General features: G+C 34.5%; 1 protein-coding gene across 7 annotated transcripts in view; it reads left to right on the forward strand.

Annotated features, from left to right (window-relative positions):
- The window catches only part of Kif27 (kinesin family member 27), a 91,505-nt gene that overhangs the window by 44,129 nt on the left and 27,086 nt on the right, over positions 1-20,290 (forward strand). For all 7 annotated transcript variants that reach the window (XM_040285624.2, XM_005340914.5, XM_078047407.1 and 4 more), the window contains 7 exons: positions 342-511; positions 991-1,094; positions 2,734-2,889; positions 6,599-6,804; positions 10,429-10,626; positions 18,240-18,356; positions 20,007-20,183. In XM_040285624.2, coding sequence (XP_040141558.1) covers positions 342-511; positions 991-1,094; positions 2,734-2,889; positions 6,599-6,804; positions 10,429-10,626; positions 18,240-18,356; positions 20,007-20,183 — 1,128 coding nt within the window. The remainder of the gene's footprint in view (positions 1-341; positions 512-990; positions 1,095-2,733; positions 2,890-6,598; positions 6,805-10,428; positions 10,627-18,239; positions 18,357-20,006; positions 20,184-20,290) is intronic.

The raw sequence follows: 20,290 nt of genomic DNA on the forward strand, positions 1-20,290 counted from the left end.
CTAACTGCCTCAGCCTCCTGAGCCACTGGGATTACAGGCATGCACTACCATGCCTGGCTGGTTTTATTTTTGAATACTATTTTCTATGAAGCTAATATTGAAGATAGAAGATCTTTCTAGAAGAGAAAGAGCTGTGTGGATTCTGAAAGAAGTATGTGTCCATGAGGCACAACAGTATTGTGAAATTAATTTTGACTCTTTTTTAAGGGAGCATTTTTCACTGATTGTTTATTTTTTAAGTAACTATTTAATAACCTCTTTAAAACATTTTGAAAATAGGATAAAATAAACATTTTAAAAAATCACTTTTTTTGTTGTTGGGTGGGGGAATCACTTGCAAGGTCTATACAAGCTCTCCTACATACTCTCTGGATCAAGTATTTGCTGGATTTCGAACACGAAGTGAGATGCTGTTGGGCCATATAGAAGAACAAGATGAAGTCCTCCACTGCCAATTTTCTGATAACAGTGATGATGAAGAATCAGAAGGTCAAGAGAAATGTAGAGCTAGGTATGTTAAATATAGACTCATTTAATAAACATCATTATATTTATTACATGATGCAATAGGTTTTTTTAATTAAAGTGTATCTTTTTCACTTAATAAAAGAGCAGGTAGTTTTTGTTAAATGTACTTTCATCTAATATGTTGTGAAAATAGTGTTTGAACAAAAGTAACAAGTCTTAGAAGTGAAAAATAATTTTGCTTTCAGAGCTTTGGTAGTTATTAGACTCTAATTTTCAGAGGGAATTTTTTGGCTTTCTGAATTCTGCTTCCAGAATAGCAGCAAACATGGTGGACTTCCCACTGGATCCAATTTGGGGGACATCCTTTTATTTTGAAGAACATTAATAAGGTCCTGCTTTGTTTTATGTAATTAATTTTTTAACATTACTGTTAATTCTTGGAGAAATTAATTTGAGGCTAGATTATAAACACAAATTACCCTTTAACTGGATTTTTTTCTTTCTTTCTTTTTTTTTTTTAAGGTGTAGAAGTCATCCATGGATTAAAAAGCCAAGTTCTGTTTGTTCTCTTGCCGAGTTGAATGATACTCAGGATGAAGCACGAAAGTCAAGTTTGGGAAGTAAAGGTATATAGACTTTCTCAAATAATTTAAATTAGGGGTTGTGAGAGACACTGCTTTTTTTTTTCAGTCAATAATTTAAGAAGTATCTATGAACTCTCAAAACTGGAACTTGATAGGAAAGATTTCCTGGTTGGTAGACCTTCCTTTATATTCTCTTTTCTGCCTATATTTTTCATAAAATTTTGTTCCTTAATAAAAATTTTTTCCTATCAGTTCTGTCTAAAGATACAGTCTCTCTTTGAATAGAAATTATATTTTATAGACTTGAGTTGATAATGCTTTGTACCCTTGGTTACTTTAAAGTACACTGTAAGTAATCTTTTAGGTGTCTACTCTGCATTGGCACATATGCCTACCATTAGTGATATATTTGGTCTTAAAACCCAGTTGTCTACTGGGTGCTTATGATGTTTTAGAACAAAATTGATGAGTATTTTTATGCATCACATAACAGCATCAAAAACATTTATCTTGAAACCAGGTGCATCTGTAATCCCAACTACTGGGTAGGCTAAAGCAGGAGGAGTGTAAGTTTGAGGCCAGCTTCAGCAGCTTAGCAAAACCCTGTCTGAAAATAAAAAATACAGTGGGCTGGGGATGTAGCTTAGTAGCAGAGCACCCCTGGGTTCCATCCCTTGTACTGAAAAATTAAAAAATTATGTTGCAAAAACTATATAGTACAATAGGATAATTTAACTTATCTCTCTTTGCTGACAACTGAAAACTGGTCAATATAGAAAAAATAAGGTTATAGGGAATATAAATAACATGATAAGTGCTATAATGTGAAAATAGAGAACATCTGTTTAAGAGCCTATGTATATAATATTTACCAAAAATTGATTATAAATAAAACTAATCTCAAAATGTAGAAATAGTAAAGATGTTATTTGAGTTGTTATTCTTGAGCCATTTGTTATTTGTCTGCAATCAGAAAAGAAATTTATGCCTGAATATAAATAAATATACTAGTTGAGAAAGCCTAGCCTTGAAAGAAAAAAAAAAGTAAGTCAAACTAAAACAGATGCTAATGACAGTGTTATTTTATATTCTGGTGCAGGACATTGACAAACATTGCTAGACCACACTCTCAGAAGCAGGATATTCAGTGCATTCTCTGTTCACAATAAAACTAGCAGTTAATAGGAAAAAACTCACCCCTCTCCCCATCTGGAGATTTTATATCTATCTCAGAGAACTCATGTTAAGGGCAATGACCAACTATCCAAACCTAGGAGATATAACTAAAACATATTTTAAGGAAATAAAAACTCTGTCAGCCAGAAAGCTGAAGTCTCAATTCCTGTGTATTTTGTTCCTCTTTCCTTCCCTTCCTTTTTGTCCTCCCTCTGCTACCTCTAAACTGTTTTGTTTTGCTTTGTTTTTAGTTTGTCTTGGTACTGGAGATCTCCAACCATTTTTATTTTTTATTTTGAGACAGCGTCTCACTTAACTGCTGAGAGCCTAAGTTGCTGAGGCTGCCCTCAAACCTGAGACTCTCCTGCCTCAGCCTCCCAAGTTACTGGGATTAGAGTCATGTGCCACCACACTTGGTTGTTCTTCTTTTCTTTAAAACCCTACTTTTGAATATTTTATGATCAGGTATATTTTTGTTCTCAGTTTTGTTATTTTTATTTTAAAGATTTAAAGATTGAATATCTCCGGGAGAGTCAAGAGTTGAATTTGCAAAAATTAAAGAAATCAGAACTCATACTTAATGAAGCTAAACAAAAAATGAGAGAACTTACAATTAACATCAAGATGAAGGAAGATCTGATTAAAGAATTAATAAAAACAGGTAATATTGTCCTATGAACAGGTTATATGAGAGAGAAAACTTTTAAAATTGCTTTTGATGTGGTAACATTTACTGTACTTTTTGAAGCTCAGCACTATGCAATATAGACTGGATTAGGTATGACAAGGTGTGTTTTAGAGCCAGTATGTGGAGGTTAGTTATTAAAAGAATTTTATTAGGGTGGATTTTATCTGTAATGTGTCTAGCCAGTATGAACTTTGTGTTGTGCTGAAACTCTATGACACTTGGTATTTTTCCCATTAAAAAAATACTGAACATGGGGCTGGGGATGTGGCTCAAGTGGTAGCACGCTCGCCTGGCATGCGTGCGGCCCGGATTCGATTCTCAGCACCACATACAAACAAAGATGTTGTTTCCGCCAATGACTAAAAAATAAATATTAAAATTCTCTCTCTTTCTCTCTCTCCCTCTCTCACTCTCTCTTTAAAAAAAAATACTGAACATATAAGAATACATCTGAGATGTTATTCTAACAAAATTATAATAATTATTTGTTTTAAATTATTAATCATGGGCTGAGATTGTGGCTCAGCGGTAGGGCGCTTGCCTAGCATGGGCGGGACCCAGGTTTGATCCTCAGCACCACATAAAAATAAAGGCATTGTGTTGTGTCCATCTACACCTAAAAAGTAAATAAAAATTTCTTTTAAAAAAATTATTAATCATCATTGACTTAGTTTTTGTTTTGTATTGGAAATTGAATCCTCAGGCCTTTTTTTTTTTCTTTTTTTTAATTTTGAGACAAGTCTCGATAAGTTGCTTAGGCTGACTGAACTTTGATCCTCCTCCTTCAGCCTTCCGGGTTGCTGGGATTACAGGTTTGTACCAGCTAAACATGGCTGGACTTAGTTCATTTTTAATGTTAATTTTTGACATTATAGTTTAGATGGTGGTAATTTTTATTTCTCTAAAAACATGAGGATTTGCTCTTGGGAGCTGTTCTCCTAGGTGAGCCAAGTTTTTAGCTCTTTGTTTCACATTCTGTTTGATTGAGTTAAGTATGGTATCCTCTCCTTGTCTTCCCCCAAATTAGGTTTGCCTTACAAAGGTCAATTTAGACTTTTGATTTTTCTTCCCCAAATACTCAAAGGATCAGCCTTGAACACTTTGAAATTCAATAGAAAATTAAAAGAATAAAAGACACTAACATTTCTTTTCCGTAACTCCAACTATCTGTTCTCATTGGAAAACTGAAGGAAACATTATCTTAATTTTTTTCAAGCCCAAGAGGTAATCTCAATCAAACTACATACATTAAGATGAGCCTCATATCTGCTCTCAGCAAGAAGAAAGCTGCTTTCCCACTTGTCTTTCCTTCAAATTTGATTTCTAGCTATTGATTCTCCTTTCTTAACCTCTTCTGCTTTGCCAAAGCTTTTCCCTTCCTCATTCCTAGTGACACATGTGTTAGGCATCATCCTTACTCTACCTACCAGATGTTTTGAGTTTGATAATGCTCATTTCTCACAGGCAGGATAAAATGCCATTTGACTCCTCATAGGAATATCTAGGAGTTGATCGAGGGGTTGAATTGCCTTCTCCATCCATAGAGTTTCAGGACAGTGCCTGTGAGAATATTTATCCCTAGAATAAATTTTTTTTTTTCAGGGTTGTTATCTCGCCATGTATCTCACTGAACAAGCATGCTTTTCTGCCTGGGATATCTATTTTTGTTGCTTAAAACAGGACACCTAAGTGTACACAGAGTCTTCTTTTTCTTACTCATTAGGACCAAGAACACTTTGGAAAAGCTGGGTGTGGTGGTGCAAGCCTGTAATCTCAGTGACTTGGGAAACTGAGGCAGGAGGATCACAGTTTGAGGCCAGCCTCAGCAACTTAGCAAGACCCTGTCTCAAAAAATACAAAAAGGGATGGGTATGTAGCTCAGTGTTAAAGTGTCCTGAGTTCAAACTCTTAATACCAAACAACAGTTTGAAGCTTTCCTAAAGATCCTCAGAGATAGTGACTAGCAAAAGGGTCATGGTATGCTTACTTTTCAAGTAGCAACTACTACAGTCAGCAATAACAACAGGACATGTATATTGTATTTCATCAGTTCTCATATACTTTTTTCCATATCTTAATATCTGAAATCAGGATGTGTCTTACAGTCAGTGGCAGTTTAGCATTTTATCATTGTATAATTGGCACTGTATTTTTTTTTCTTGATAAAACATTGGTCTGTTGAATGATTGATGAACAATCCAAGATGATTTGTTTAAATGCGCTCTAGTTTTATGTATCTATTTCAGAGTTCCATGGCTTAAACTCAGGTCCTTATACATGCTATGCATACACTTTGCCACTGAGCTACACTCTTAGTCCCCAGTTATATGTATTTTAGTCAGATATTCATAGTTTTAGAGTAAGATAGTTCACTGTGTGTTTAGTTCAGTAATTCCTTTTCACCAAAAATTATAAGATTTTTCATGTAGCAATGTAACAAATTGTATAACAGTGTCATAAACTGTCCCTGGTGATTATTTGTCCCCTGAACTCTAGATTCCTGTTTCCTATTTCCATGAGTTTGCCAATTTAGTTCAGAGACAGTTTTCATTTCAGAACAAATCAAAACCAAATGTTTAGAGTCAATACTTGGGCTTAAAAAATCATATTTTTCTCTTATGTTCTAAATATTCACAAAGTATTTTAAAAGAATTCATCTGTAACAAGTCAGTGTAATCAAAAAGGAGAGAATCTGTCTGCTCTAGATTAAAAGACTCTTTAAGAGACTTAAGAATCAGCTGTATTATAGACCTTGTTTAGATTCTGATTAAAATACACCAATTATAAAAGACATGTTGAGATAATTGGGGAAGCCTAAATATGAATTAGTAGGTATCAGTATTGTTAGTCATTATCAGTATTGATATGACTTTATGGTTATATCCACATTTCATATAGATGCTTATTGAAATATAAACAAAAGATGATATAACATCTGGGATTGTTTTATATATTAAGCAAATATAACAAAAGAAGACTTAATTGAAGCAACTGTGACAGAATGTTGATAACTCTTGAATCTAAACAATGGGGATTCATTTTATTATTTCTTTTGATACGTTTAAAAATTTTAATGTTTTTGCTGGGCACCATGGTGCACACCTGTAATCCCAGCAGCTTGGGAGGCTGAGGCAGGAGGATCATGAGTTCAAAGCCTGTCTTAGCAAAAGCAAGACACTAAGCAACTTAGTGAGACCCTGTCTCTAAATAAAATAGGGTTGGGGATATGACTCTGTAGTGAAGAGCTCCCAAGTTCAATCCTTGGTATCCCCCCAAAAAATAAATTTTAATAATGTTTTTAAAAATTCAAGAACACAGATTGTGAGTATCAGGAAGCCAAAGTGTACTGAGCAAGAGGACAAAGTCACTCCAAATATCCTTTTAACTGGATGTTGATGCAAGAAAAACTCAACTGCAAATTCAGAGGATTAGAAATGCCACACTAAAACACAGAACTAGTGAAAAGATTGAATGGCACCAGATGGGAACAATCATTAAGGAACTAATTATTTAAGAGTCTTGGTGGCAAGCTGTGTTTAATAGGAGTAGGTGGGGACAGCTGGGTTTTTAATGTGATGCTTAAATGGTAACTCTGCCCAGCTGGAATTTTAGAATAGAGATTTTTATGTTTTTATGTTTTTTTATGTAATTCCTAATTGTTATAACTGTCATTATGGTGAAGGTAACGACGCCAAGTCTGTAAGCAAACAGTATTCTCTGAAAGTAACAAAACTAGAACATGAAGCAGAACAGGCAAAAGTGGAATTAAATGAAACACAAAAGCAGCTACAGGAACTGGAAAACAAAGATCTTTCTGATGTTGCTTTGAAGGTGAAGTTACAGAGAGAGTTCCGTAAAAAGATGGATGCAGCAAAGCTAAGAGTCCAGGTAACTAAGAAACTTTTAAAACTCTTCTTTGCTTAAATAAGAGATTTTTCCTTATTTAAGGATCCTGCTTTGAGGATTCTTGTACCATGTTAGGAGAGAAGAAAGACATCCAGTTTTTTACCAGTAAGAGAAATTGGGTGGCAATTTTCTTTCCCATTGTGCTGGTTGATTTACATAATTGACAATCTTAGTAGTTTTTTATTTATTCAAGAAGTGTTTTATTTTAATCTTGGTATCAAAAACCACATGGAGAGAAATAAAGAATAACCAAAGAAATAGTATCCTTTTCTGAAGGACAAAAGATTAAATAATGGTTTAAAATGCATCAGGTGCTTTGTGGACACTCAACAAATGGGAATTGTTTAAATTATAACTGCATGGTTTAAGAAAGGTTAATAACACTGGATCCTACAACTCAACCTTAATTTTCTAATGCCTGAAATTTAGCTGTATTTTCAGAAATGGCTACAGTTAAACTTTTCATTCTAGGACTGATGATGTAACCCAGTGGACTTGACAAATATGTGTAAGACCCTGGATTCTGTCCCTAGCTTAAAAACAGAAGAAAGAGAGAAATATTTTATTACAGAAAGATTTTGTATAAGGAAAACATTTCAGGTTCTTTGAGGATAGTCCTTGTTAGTTTGGTCAAAATGAGTTTTCTGGAATGCTTCTCCATTTCTTTTTATGTCACAATATATTGCTTTCATATTGTAATATGCATATTATTTCCATTGTAGATAGAGTTGAAGGGTAGTTAACTTAGAGTATTATTATTATTATGAGAGGAGAACTACCTCTGTTATTTTTTTTTTTTCAACAAGATGTCTACTAAACATCTCTGGTGTACCAAGTTCAGGTGGGGATGTGGAGATAACTGAACCAGAGTCTCTCCCCCTATGGTTTCCATTGCAACCCCAAACATATAGACATCTCTACCCATATAGACTGTTAAGTTAGTATCATATTAAAATAATAGGATTTGAATGTTTGAACTTCTTAAAAAAGGGCTGGTGGTTGTGCATACCAGCTTCCATTTTTTTTCAAAACATTTATTTCAACTTAGGAAATTGAGAGTCTTGTGATTGAATTATTTTTTTTCCCCAATTTTTTTTTTCTTTTTTGGTACTGGGGAATGAACATGGATAAGATGATCTATCACTGAGCTACATCCACAGCCTCCTTTTTATTTTTCATTTTGAGACAGGGTCTCACTAAGTTACTTAGGGCCTCAGCCACCTGAGTTGCTGGGATTATAGGCATGTGCCATCACATCCAGCCTTTTTCATTTCTTGATCCTTTAAATTAGGGCCACGATATTAAACAAAGTACTCATTTTAACAAGATATTAGGAGAATAAAACAATTACAATTTTTTCTTGTGTTTATTATGAAATTTTATTTATAACTTCATAGATTGATATCCTAGCTTCAGTTCTGATTGCAGTTCTTAGTATCACTAATAACCAGAATTATTATTTTTCTAAAGCAGTTATGTTTACATCTATAGTTTAAGTATTGTTAATGGATTTAACAAAGATGATTTTTATATTTTCTAATATCATGTAACTAAAATGGTTGAGTTTAAAGATTATAATTAGGGCTCCTGAACTGTCATATCTGTTTTACCTTTTTCTTTGTGTGTATCTTTTTCTGCCAAGGCTGCTGATAAGGAAAGGAAAAGGGAGTTGCAGAACTTAACTCCAGAAGAAATATTTGATACAGTGGAGGACCGAAATAAACATGTAGTTTTAGAAATTTTGTTCCTTTGACATATTTATGCAATGCTGATGAGGAGGAGGATGACTCCTACTGTTTGTTGAGTGTCTATATGTACCAGATGTCTATATGTATTTTTTAATAATTATTTAATCCCATTAGGTGGGTATTTTTACCCTCTTTATAAATGAGGAAATTATATTTTAGAAAGATTAAATAATTTACTCAGTCACATAGTAATGATAACTATCAATTTTCAGCAATCTAATCTAATGTGCCATTTTAATCAATCTAATGTGCCATTTTAAAATATTGAAACACCAACATTTTTATTGGTATAATGCTGTTGTTTCCATTTTTAAAACTTAAAAAATTAAATTTTTAATATCTAAATTTTGTATTTTTATGTATTTAGATATATGTAGAGTTATATGTAGCATTAATAGTTTAATGCTAATAAAGGTGCCCTTTTGAATACCTATAACAAAAAAAAATAGCAACTGTATCTGACTTTTAAATAAGTTTATCAGAATGTATGGTGATATTTTTAATACTTATGAAAAAGATAACCAAAATGTTGGTATTATAATGGACTAGTATTATAGTTACTGTTGATGATAGTGGCAAAGCCAATGTCCAAGTATGGGAAATTGCAAAGGCCTGTGACCTGCAAAGCAATGGTATCTGCAGATTGTTAGTTTTTTGTCTATAATGAGATACGGTCATGGTGCACCTCTTCCTTCCTCAAGAATGTCTTGTATGAAAATAACACCAACTTAATCTTTAACACTGTGAGTAGCAGTACAGATAATAATCTGTGAACTAGTACTTGTCCACAAACCACATTTTGAGTAGCACTGCTCTAAGCTGCAGTAGCTCTGTGAATACTTAGTTTAATTAAAATAAAATATGCTTATGGTAACAGCTGTTGCTAAAATAAAGAAAATAATTAATTGTCATCTGCATAATTTACAAATGACCTTTCCATAACTTTTTATGCCATTTAGGAAGTACTTAGTGCAATGCTAAAATACATAATATAAGTGTAATTGTGTTAAGTCTGCTTTTCATTGCTCTAAACAAAATACCTCCCAATAACAACTTAGAGGAGGAAAAATTTATTTTGGCTCATGGCTTCAAAGGTTCATTTCTTCGACTCCATACCCTGGACCCAAAGGTGAGGTAGAACATCATGGCAGAAGGGAGTAGCTTTGCTCTATTCCTGGTGGCCAGGAATGGAGTGGGGGGAACGACACATGACCAGGGAAAATTAACACTTTCAGAGAACACCCCCCAAGGACCCACCTCTTCCAATTAGGATGGACTGATTTGGTTACAGCTGTCATTACCTAATCATTTGACCTCTGAACATTCCTGCTTTGATGCAGGAGCTTTGGGGAAACACCTTATATCCAAACCAAAAGAGTTCATTTGTTTGATCAGGGTTAAATTGTAGTCCTGATTTTAATCCAGGTGTTTTATATTAGTAGTGTAAATACTTTGAAAACGTTAGCAAAAATTTGGGGCTGGGGTTGTGGCTTAGTGTTAGAGTGCTCGCCTAGCATGCACGAGGCACTGGGTTCAATCCTCAGCACCACATAAATAAAAAAATAAATATTTAAAAAAATGTTAGCAAAAATTAAATGCTATCTAAGATCAGTTCTAATCATCTGAATTCATGGATTAGTAATTTAGGCTAACACTGAATATAAAAATAACAGCACAGTAGAATACTATGCAGTCACACAGAAAGAACAAAGACTTGAAAGATAAGTAGCAAAAAAGGGAGGTGAAGAATCGTCTATGGTAGTATACATATGTGTCAATTATATAAAGAGTAAAGAAGTTTTGTTGAGGAATGTGAGATATGTACTTTTTCATTTTGAAATATTCTGTATTATCTCAGATCTTACAGAAGAAGCAACAGGATAGTAAGAAATTAGCATCACTGTCAATCCAAAATGAGAAACGTGCTAATGAACTAGAACAAAATATAGATCACATGAAATATCAAAAGGTAAAGCTGCAAAAAAGACTTCGAGAAGAAAATGAAAAAAAGAAGCAACTGGATGCAGAAATTAAGCGGGATCAACAAAAAATCAAAGTAATATTGTCATACATTCCTGCTAAGTGTAATATGAAATGTTAAACGGCTCAGAGCTAACGAAGCCAAGGTCTTGATTCATTTGGCTTGTGAAGTGTCTATCCTTGACCTGTCCTTCACTGCTGTCCTTAATTCACTTTAAAGCTTTGTTCATCTACATAGTAAAACCTATTTATTGAATTCTGAGTACTGTCTTGAAGCCTTTGACTTCACAAAAAAAGGTACAGTGATAAAATTTCTCTTAGTGGGATCTTTAGTTGAGGCTGCCAAAACCATAAATTTATATAACTTTGTAATTAATATCATTTGAATAAGATTTCCCATTTTCAATGCTTTGAAGTGCATTTGCCTTGTTCATGTGGCTACATGGAAAAAATACCAGGTTAAATGGTAGCATTTCATTCATAGTGAGCAGAAGAATGATCAAACTGTAAGCCCAGCACTTCCATAGAATGGATAACTGGGGAGGAACTGATGGTGTCAGACTGGGCTCTGGACTCAGATTAACATTAGGTTCAAATCCCAGCTCTCTCAGTCCCTGGCTGAGGACTTTATTGAGAAAATCATTCACCCTCTCTGAGTCTTTTATTCTAACTAAAATGGCCTTAATCATGCTTGACTTACAGGGCCTTTTTGAAAAAGAACAACAAACACTTATCTAGCACTGTATACTATGCTGTATTGTGTTGAAATAGTGACCAGCAAACAAGGCTTAAAATATAACTGGAAACTTTACAGATTTTTTTAAAAAAATTAAAACTTTATATATTTTTAGAGAAGTTTTAGATTTTCAGAATATTTGAGAGGAAGATTTCCCCTGACTGCACACATATATAACCTTCCCCATTAGCAACACTTCCCAGATTTGTTAGATTTTAACATTGGATATAGCCTTTTTTCATATCATAAAAAAAGTCACAAAATCTATGGGAGGGAACTTAAAGAACATTTACTTGTTCTTTTCTAAAAAGCAATTTTATTGAGATATAATTCATATACCATATATTATTAGTTCTTATAAGGTATGGTAAAATATATTAGTTTATAATTTTAAATGTACAATCCATTGGCATTAATTATATTCACAATGTTATGCATCCATCACCTTTTCTTTTTCCAAAACTTTTCATCACCTCAAAGAGAGCAGTGATCTTGTTTTCCTCCAGCATCTTGTTTTCCTCCAGCTCCTGAAAACTACTTTTTGTCCGCATGAACTTGCTTTTTCTAGTTATTTCATACAAGTGGAATCATATACTATTTCTACTTCTGTGTCTGGTTTATTTCACTTAGCATGTTTTTATGCCATGTTGTACCATGTATCAGAACTTCATTTCCTTTTATAGTCAAAAAATCTTACTTTGCAAAGCTAGGTACAGTGGTGTATATCTGTAGTCTCAGTTACTCAGGAGGCTGAGGCAGGAAGATCTCTTGAGCCCAAGAGTTTGGGGTCAGCCTGGGCAACATAAAAAAAAATTTTTAAAGTTCATTTTGTGGATATGCCACATTTTGTTTATCCATTAATTCATCAATGGACACATGAATTATTTCTACCTTTTGGCTATTATGAATAATGCTACTATGAACATTGTCATACAAATAACTGTTTGAGCCTCTGATTTTGGTTTCTGGATAAATACCTAGGAGTAGAAGTTCTGGATCATATGGTAATCCTATGTTTAGCTATTTGGCAAATTGCCAGTGGTTTTCCGTAGCAGCAGTAGCATTTTACATTCCTTGTAGCAATGTTTGAAATTTCTAATTTCTCCCTATCTTCACCAATATTTGTTATTTTCTTACATTTTTTTTTTTTTTAGTCATCCAACTAGGTATGAAGTAGTTATCATACTGTTTTGGGGGGGTTTTTTTTGGTACTGGGGCACTCGACCACTGAGCCACATCCCCAGCTCTATTTTCTATTTTATTTAGAGACAGGGTCTCACTTAGTTGCTTAGCACCTCACTTTTGCTGAGTCTGGCTTTGAACTCGCAATCCTCCTGCCTCAGCCTACCGAGCTGCTGGGATTACAGGCATGTGCCACTACACCCAGCTTTATCTTACTGTGAGTTTGATTTACACTTTCCTAATGACTAGTAATGTTGAGCATCTTTTCATTGGTTATTGGCCATCTTCTTTAGAGAAATGTCTATTCCTATCCTTTGTCTAACTTTTCAATTGGGTGTGTTTGCCTTTGTTGTTGAGTTGTAGGAATTCTTCTTATATTTTGGACATTAAATTCTATCAGATACATCATTTCCAAATATTTTTTCCCATTTTATAGGTGTAGTTAAACTTTTTTTTTAAAAAAAAACTTGAATGTAGCACTTCACTGAACTATATCCCCATCCCCTTTTTTCCCCTTTCTTTACTTTGAGACAGGGTCTCACTAAATTGCCCAAGCTGACCTTGAATTATGATTCTCCTGCCTCAGTCTCCCAAATGTTGGGATTCCAGGTGTGTGCCACAGTGCCCAGCTATTTTTTCTTTCATTGTTTGTGCTTTTGGTGTCATATCTAAGAATTCCTTGCCAAATCCAAGACCATGGATAATTACTCCTACATTTTCTTCTAAGAGTTTTATGACTTTAGGTTGTTCATCTACTTTGGGTCAGTTTTTGTATACGGTATGAAATAGGGTTCATTCTTTTAATTGTGGAACTCCAGTTGTACCAGTACCATCTGGTGAAGACACTATATTTTCCCTGACAAATGGTCTTGACACACTTATCAAAAATAAGTTTGCTTGGGAAATGGGAAGATGTTGGTAGAGGACAAAGTTGGGAGTTATCTAAGTCCAGATATCTAATAGATAGCTTTATATGCCTTATTTAAAAATACTATATTTTAACAATGAAAAATTGCTGCAAAGGTACATTTCAGGTGCTTTCATAACAAAAAACAAAATTGTAATTATGTGGGGAGATGGATATGTTAATTAGATGACTCTAAATCATTTCACTATGTATATGTATACATGATGTTGTATACCCTCTGGACAGTTGTCAGTTAAACTCTGACAACTCCCAATTTTTATTTTTTAAAAATCAATTGGCTATAGATGTGTGGTTTCTAAACTCTGAGTTGTATTCCATTGTCTATATTTCTATGCTCATGCCAGTACCAAACTATTTTGCTTATTACTAAAACTTTATAGGAAGTTTTGAAATTGAGAAATAAACCCTCCATCTTAGCTCTTACTTTTTAAAATACTTTCAGTTCTCTGTAATTTCATATGAATTTGAAGGTCAATTTTTTTTTTATCTTGACAATACCAAGTCTTTTCCAGTGCACGAGCATGGAAGTCTTTCAGTTTATTCAGGTCTTCAAAAATTTTTTAGCAATGCCTTATAATTCTCAGCATACCAATCTTTTACCTCCTTAGCTAAATTTCCCCAGATGTTGAGTTCTTTTAGATAATTAAAAGTGAAATTGTTTTTATAATTTCCTTGAGTTATTCATTGAGTATTTATATTCAAACAATACAAATCCTTTTCCCTCCTATGTTTTTGACTTTAACATCTTCGATTTTTCTCCTAAAATCATCCTTCATCCTGTTTTTCCCTCTAAGTATTCTCTCTCTCAACTACCATTCATAACCAGACTTCTTAGATAAGTTGTGTACATTTGTTTCTATTTCTTCTATTCCCATTTTCTTATGTTCTTCAGTCTGGCTTCTGGCCCTACCACCCACTTCAAAACTCTTGAGAAGTTCACTAGTTCTCTCAATGTCACTACAGTTCTTATTTTTAAAAAATATATTAAAAATTTTCTGGGCATGGTGGCACAAGCCTGTAATCTCAGCAGCTCAGGAGGCTGAGGCAGGAAGATCACAAGTTCAAAGCCAGCTTCAGCAAATTAGGGAGGCCCTAAGCAACCCTGTCTCAAAATAAAAAAATGAAAGGGCTAGGGATGTAGTTCAGTGAGAAAATGCCTCTGGATTCAGTACCCAGTACTAAAAGAAAAAAAGAATCAAAATTTTAAAATTTATATATGATAATTGTACATATTTTGAGGGTATAGTGTGGTATTTCAGTATAAATTCCTTAACACTCAGCTATATCTAGTGCAGTTTTCACCACTCCCTCCATCTTGAAATATTTTCTCCTCCTTGTGACATTTTATTCTCCTTATTTTTTCGTCTTTCTTATTGTTTGTCCTTTGTCTTTGCTACTTCATCCTATTCTATCAATTCTGTACATATGGGAGTTCCTCAGAGTTCTTTCCTATGCCCTCTTATCTTTTATATTCTGACCTCGTCTTTTTCTATGGCTGCAATTAAACTCTTGACAACTCTCAATTGAATTCTTAATCCCAGATCTGCCCTTTGAGCTCCAGGTTCATATATCCAATCATTAACATATTCACTAAGTTGTTTTATAGGGGAAGAAATAATTTTCCTTATAACCCCACTATTCCTCTTCCTTGCCCCCTTGATGGGCGACACATGTAGTTCTTCAGTGTGTTTGTTATATATAATCCATTCAGTTGGGTAAGAGTAATTTTAGGAGTCATCATCAACTTTTCCCTTTTCCTTATGACTCACATTCATTGAACTCAAATCCTTGAGTCTGTGCTATCGAATATATCCTCTTTTCATTTTTGTAGTGCATCTTCAAGTATCCTAAATCTGTCCAGTTTCTATTTCTACTGCCAACAGCCTAGGTTCTTTGTTAAAACCCTCCCTCCAATTTGAGGACTAGGCCTTCCCGTCAATCTTGTGGACTTTGGGTTTCAACTCTTCATGTCTCATAGGTTATGCCTTAAACAAGACTTAGCACTCTCTAAATCCATGTTTGAGGAAAAGAAAAAAAAACTTTTGTTCAACGGATGTACAGTCTGCTGAAATGCAGTTCTGCATGTAACTTATTTTTAAAATTTTTTTTTTATAATTTTAGATGGACAGAATGCCTTATTTATTTTTATGCAGTGCTAAGGATTGAACCTACTGCCTCACACATGCTAGTCAAGCACTCTGCCACTGAGTTACAGCCTCAGCCCTGTAACTTGCTTTTTACATTCTTCTGTAGGAGCAATTTTCTTCTTTCTAGTCACATCTCTAATTATAAATAATCTATTTATGGGGAATACAGATATTCCAAAACAAGGAACAGACTGCCCCAAATATTCATTGACATTTTCACTGCTTGCTAAAACAGAAAACCTGCTCAGAGTCCTAAAAGATATCTTGCCCTCTGTTTGGTGATAACTTTCCAAGCCTTGTTGTTTGTCCATTTTCTATTTGTGTGACAATTTATAGAGAATACTACTACTTACACATAGGCTCCTATCCATAGAAATGGGAATCCCTGAAATAATGGGTGTTAGTGTGATCTTGGGCATTTTACCTCTGAGCACCCATTTTTTCATCTTCAATACAGTTTGTAATAGTCCCTGTCTCATAACATCATTGTGAAGATGAAATGGGAAAATTAGTTAAGTATAATTAAAAAGTCTATCCAGTGCCTGTTGCACAGTTATTTTGATTCTGTAACACACAATAATGTCTGGAGCAACATGTGAGAGAATTAGACCTACTGCAGTATCCTTTTAAAGGTTATGTGGATAGCTAGGAATAGTAGAGATTTAACTCCAAGTATAAGGTGCTGTTATTTAAGGTGGCTTTTGCTGGGACTATGAGAGGAGTTAAGTGAACCTAGGTCTAGGGGGAAGGAACTGATGGTAAAGGGGGTTGCAAATTCACTCAGTACAACTCAGATGGGCATAGAAAGTTTTTTTGTTTTAGTCTTTAGCAGACCTATCTTCTTTGTGAGCACCCTTTCCCCCCACCATTCTTTGCATGATAATTGCTGAAAATGTAGTGAGTACTAACTAGATGTCCTGTTTGTTCAGACCTTTACCTGAAAATGTAAACATTTCCTTTAAATAATTCTTAGGTCTCTTGAATAAGAATGTCCAGTCCCTTAACTTCTTCCTCCCTGTGCTTGTCTCATCAAGATAGCATCCAGTGTTTGTGGAAGTTGAGTGTGGATTTCTTTGATTGCATCCCATAGAATTGAGGCATGTGACTGGCTAGAATCTGCTCTCTTTTGTTCACCTTAACCCTACATAACCTGCTGGCCCCTGATGATTAGGCCCAGGGCTGGAATAATTCATAGGCTGGTCTGTCTGCCATTTTAGAGTATGGAAGTGTTTAGGCTTTATATCATCTCCCCTAGAATATAAACTCTTGTTGAGGCTATAGGGTCTTCTGTCTAGCTTGCTACTCCAGGGGCCTGGGTTTATTCTCAGTTTGGGGACCTATTCCCCATAATGACTAGCAGGCACTGGCCTCTCAACTCACTATTTATGCCACATACACCAAGGAGACTAATTTTTCCTAACCACATATTTATGCTGTCTCAGTGAGGCTGGGCAATCCCACATGGGTGTAGAGCCTCTGCACTGCCATATTTCTCTCTCCCACATGAGTTTAGGGTCCTTTTATGATAATCTTTACTTATCACTCCCTTTCTGGGCTAAAACGAGAGGACAATCGAAACACAGATCTTTATTACTCTTTTCTTCTTTCTGCCATCCCCAGGGTTGAAAAGTGCTAGTTTATCCTTTTACACACTGAAGATTAAACCCAGGGCCTTGCACAATCTAGGCAAGTGTTCTACCACTGAATTACATACCTAGTCCTTTATTAATTTTGTTTTGGAACAGGGGCTTGCTAAGTTGCCCAGGCTGGTCTTAAACTTGTAATCCTCTTTACTTAGCCTCCTGAGCAGCTGGTATAACAGGAAGCAGCTGAAAGTCCTTTTAAAAACATTATTGGAGTAAATAGACATAAAACAGTACTGTCAAACTGCTATCCATAAGTCTCTAAACACCTACTTTCAATTTTTCTGTTAATCTATCATGGACCAATAACAAACAGTATGCAGACTGGGCTATTTACCATGGCCACCTCTTTGGTTCCTGCCAGGCTTTAGTGGTGGACTGCAAACAGCATCTCTGAATCCAAGGAAGGATCATGAACATTGGGCTTCTTGACTTGGCCCTTAAGATGTGGATGGAAACTAAAGGGATTTGGAAAATGCACTTCACCAGGCCCATGATCTGTCTTGCAAGGCTATTCTTATTCTGAAGATTCTCATTTTTTAGCATCTTGCATATTACTTTTCTTTTGTACTTCTACTGTAATAAATTCTAATATGCCCACAGCAGACAGCTGTCTTGGGTAGACTAACTGTGGAGGTCATGAGCTTAGAATGGCAAGGAGAAGAGCACATTAATAAATTTTAGACTTACCTTTGTTATGCTAATCCTCATAAAGAATGGGGGGAAATGCTGAGTTCTGTTACTAAACCCTGATTTTTGCAGTTAGATTTTATTGCCTCAGTAAAAGCTAAAATTATTTTCTTTTCAAATAGCCCCACTATCTCATTTTCTCTCCTTTTGCAATTAGGAAAGTAAATGTTAAGAAAATCACTCTTGGGCTGGGGTATATCTCAGTGGTAATGTATATACATAAGCATGTGCAAGACCCTGGGTTCAAACCCTAGCATCAAAAGAAAAAAATAAAAAAGAAAGAAAAAGAAAATTATCATCTGCATATTTAATGATAGTGAGGTAGTAAAAGTGGTAAGGTTTTAAAAAGTTCTTTCTTTACAGGAACTACAGTTAAAAACAGAACAGGAAGAAAATCTAAAACTGAAAGTTGAGGACTTTGATGCATTTCACTTGAAAAGGAGAAAAGTTTGTTCTTTTGGAAGTATAGACCAACTCCAGGTTTGTCATTTCTATTTAGTGTTTCTAGTTTCTGTTCATTTTTTTTTGGTATGGGGATGATTTGAACTCAGGAGCACTTAACCACTGAGCTACATCCTCAGCTCTTTTTTGTATTTTATGTAAAGACAGCAACTCACTGAGTTGCTCAAGGCCTCTCTAAGTTGCTGAGCTAGCTTTGAACTCTTGATTTTCCTACCTCAGTTTCCTGAGCCACTGGGATTACAGGCATGTACCACTGCGCCCGGCTCTATTCAATTTTGATGATTATCTAAATAGTGGCAAAAAGTAGTGGACTGTGAGTAAATCTTCAAATTCTAGGGGTTTTAGCCACTTGGGTGGGTGCAAAATTTCTAATATTTCTTCTGAAATTTCTGTTATTAAAATTATGTTCTCATTCAGAAATGTACTGTATTTTTACTTCAGTAGAATGGGGTTTATTTGAATTTTGTGGAAGGTGAACATGAAATCCATGTTCACTAGATTTGTTCCCCTATAATCAGGTATATTTCTAAAACTCAGAGCCTTCCTTTTAAACAATACTAAATTGTATGAATACTATATGTAATAAAGAACTATTTTTAGTGCCATATTTTAAAAATAAACAATAATAATCCATAAGTTAACTTCAAAGTTCAAAGAAACTGAAAATTTTATTTAAGAAAAATAATGTACTTTAGAATTGTAATATGTCCTTCTTAATTTTGAAAAAATCATTCTCTTTTCCTAAATTTTATGTATTTTTTTAATATTTATTTTTTAGTTATAGGTGGACACAATGTCTTTATTTTATTTGTATGTGGTGCTGGGGATCAAACCCAGTGTCTCACGCATGGTAGGCGAGTACTCTACCTCTCTGAGCCACAGACCCAACCCTGTTTTGTTTTAATAGTGCTATTTAGGGCATGGATGTATTCCCCGTGCCTTCTTTTCATCCAGAAATGTCTTCAATCATAATCTTTTGGGTTTTTCTCTTATTGGATGGAGCTTACAAAGGATTTTTTTACTCATCTTTTAAATTTATTATGGTGGAGATATATATACATACATATATACATGTATATTCATATATATATACATACATATAAATGTATGTATGTATATATATATATATATATATTATATATATACCTCTGCAATAGAGAAAGATTCCTAGTGTGGATTTTGTTTTTGTTTTTGTTTTTGTTTTTGGTGGTACTGGGATTGAACCCAGGGGCACTTTACCACTGAGCTATATCCCCAGCCCTTTTTTAAAATTTTATTTTGAGACAGGGTCTGAGTTGCTGAGTCTGGCCTCAAACTTGTGATTCACCTGCTTTAGCCTTTCAAGTCACAGGAATTTCAGGAGTGCACCACCACACCCACCTCCCAGTGTGTTCTTAATCTAAGTAAAGGATTTTGTCTGCCCTTTGTTTTTTAGGCTAAAATATCCCAGACTTTTTAAGGTGTCTAGAGAATAAATTTTAATTTCTTATAAAACAATTCAGCAACATGTTAACTAGAACCACTTACTTCTTCGGGAACATGAGTTACTGACAGCCTCCAGTATGCATTTCAGAGGTTTCAGCAATCTGAAATTAAATTATTATCCTATGATTCTTATGGAAAAAGGAAAAAATAAATGATAACATTATCTTTGTAATTTCAATCTAGAATTTGGATGAACAAAAGAAATGGTTAGATGAAGAAGTAGAGAAAGTTCTGAACCAACGCCAAGTATTAGAAGAGCTGGAAGAAGACTTAAAGAAACGGGAAACCATAGTTTCTAAGAAGGAGGCCCTACTACAGGAGAAGAGCCTCCTGGAAAATAAGAAGTTGAGATCTAGTCAGGTATTCTATTTAATTTGTTTTTCTGGTTCTAGGATTCTTTTTCTCTAAGAGGTAAATCATACCATTGTAAAGTTGGAAACCAAAATAAATTATTCTTATTTTCAGTG

This window comes from Ictidomys tridecemlineatus, chromosome 4, assembly GCF_052094955.1.
Source record: "Ictidomys tridecemlineatus isolate mIctTri1 chromosome 4, mIctTri1.hap1, whole genome shotgun sequence".
Lineage (NCBI taxonomy): Eukaryota > Metazoa > Chordata > Mammalia > Rodentia > Sciuridae > Ictidomys > Ictidomys tridecemlineatus.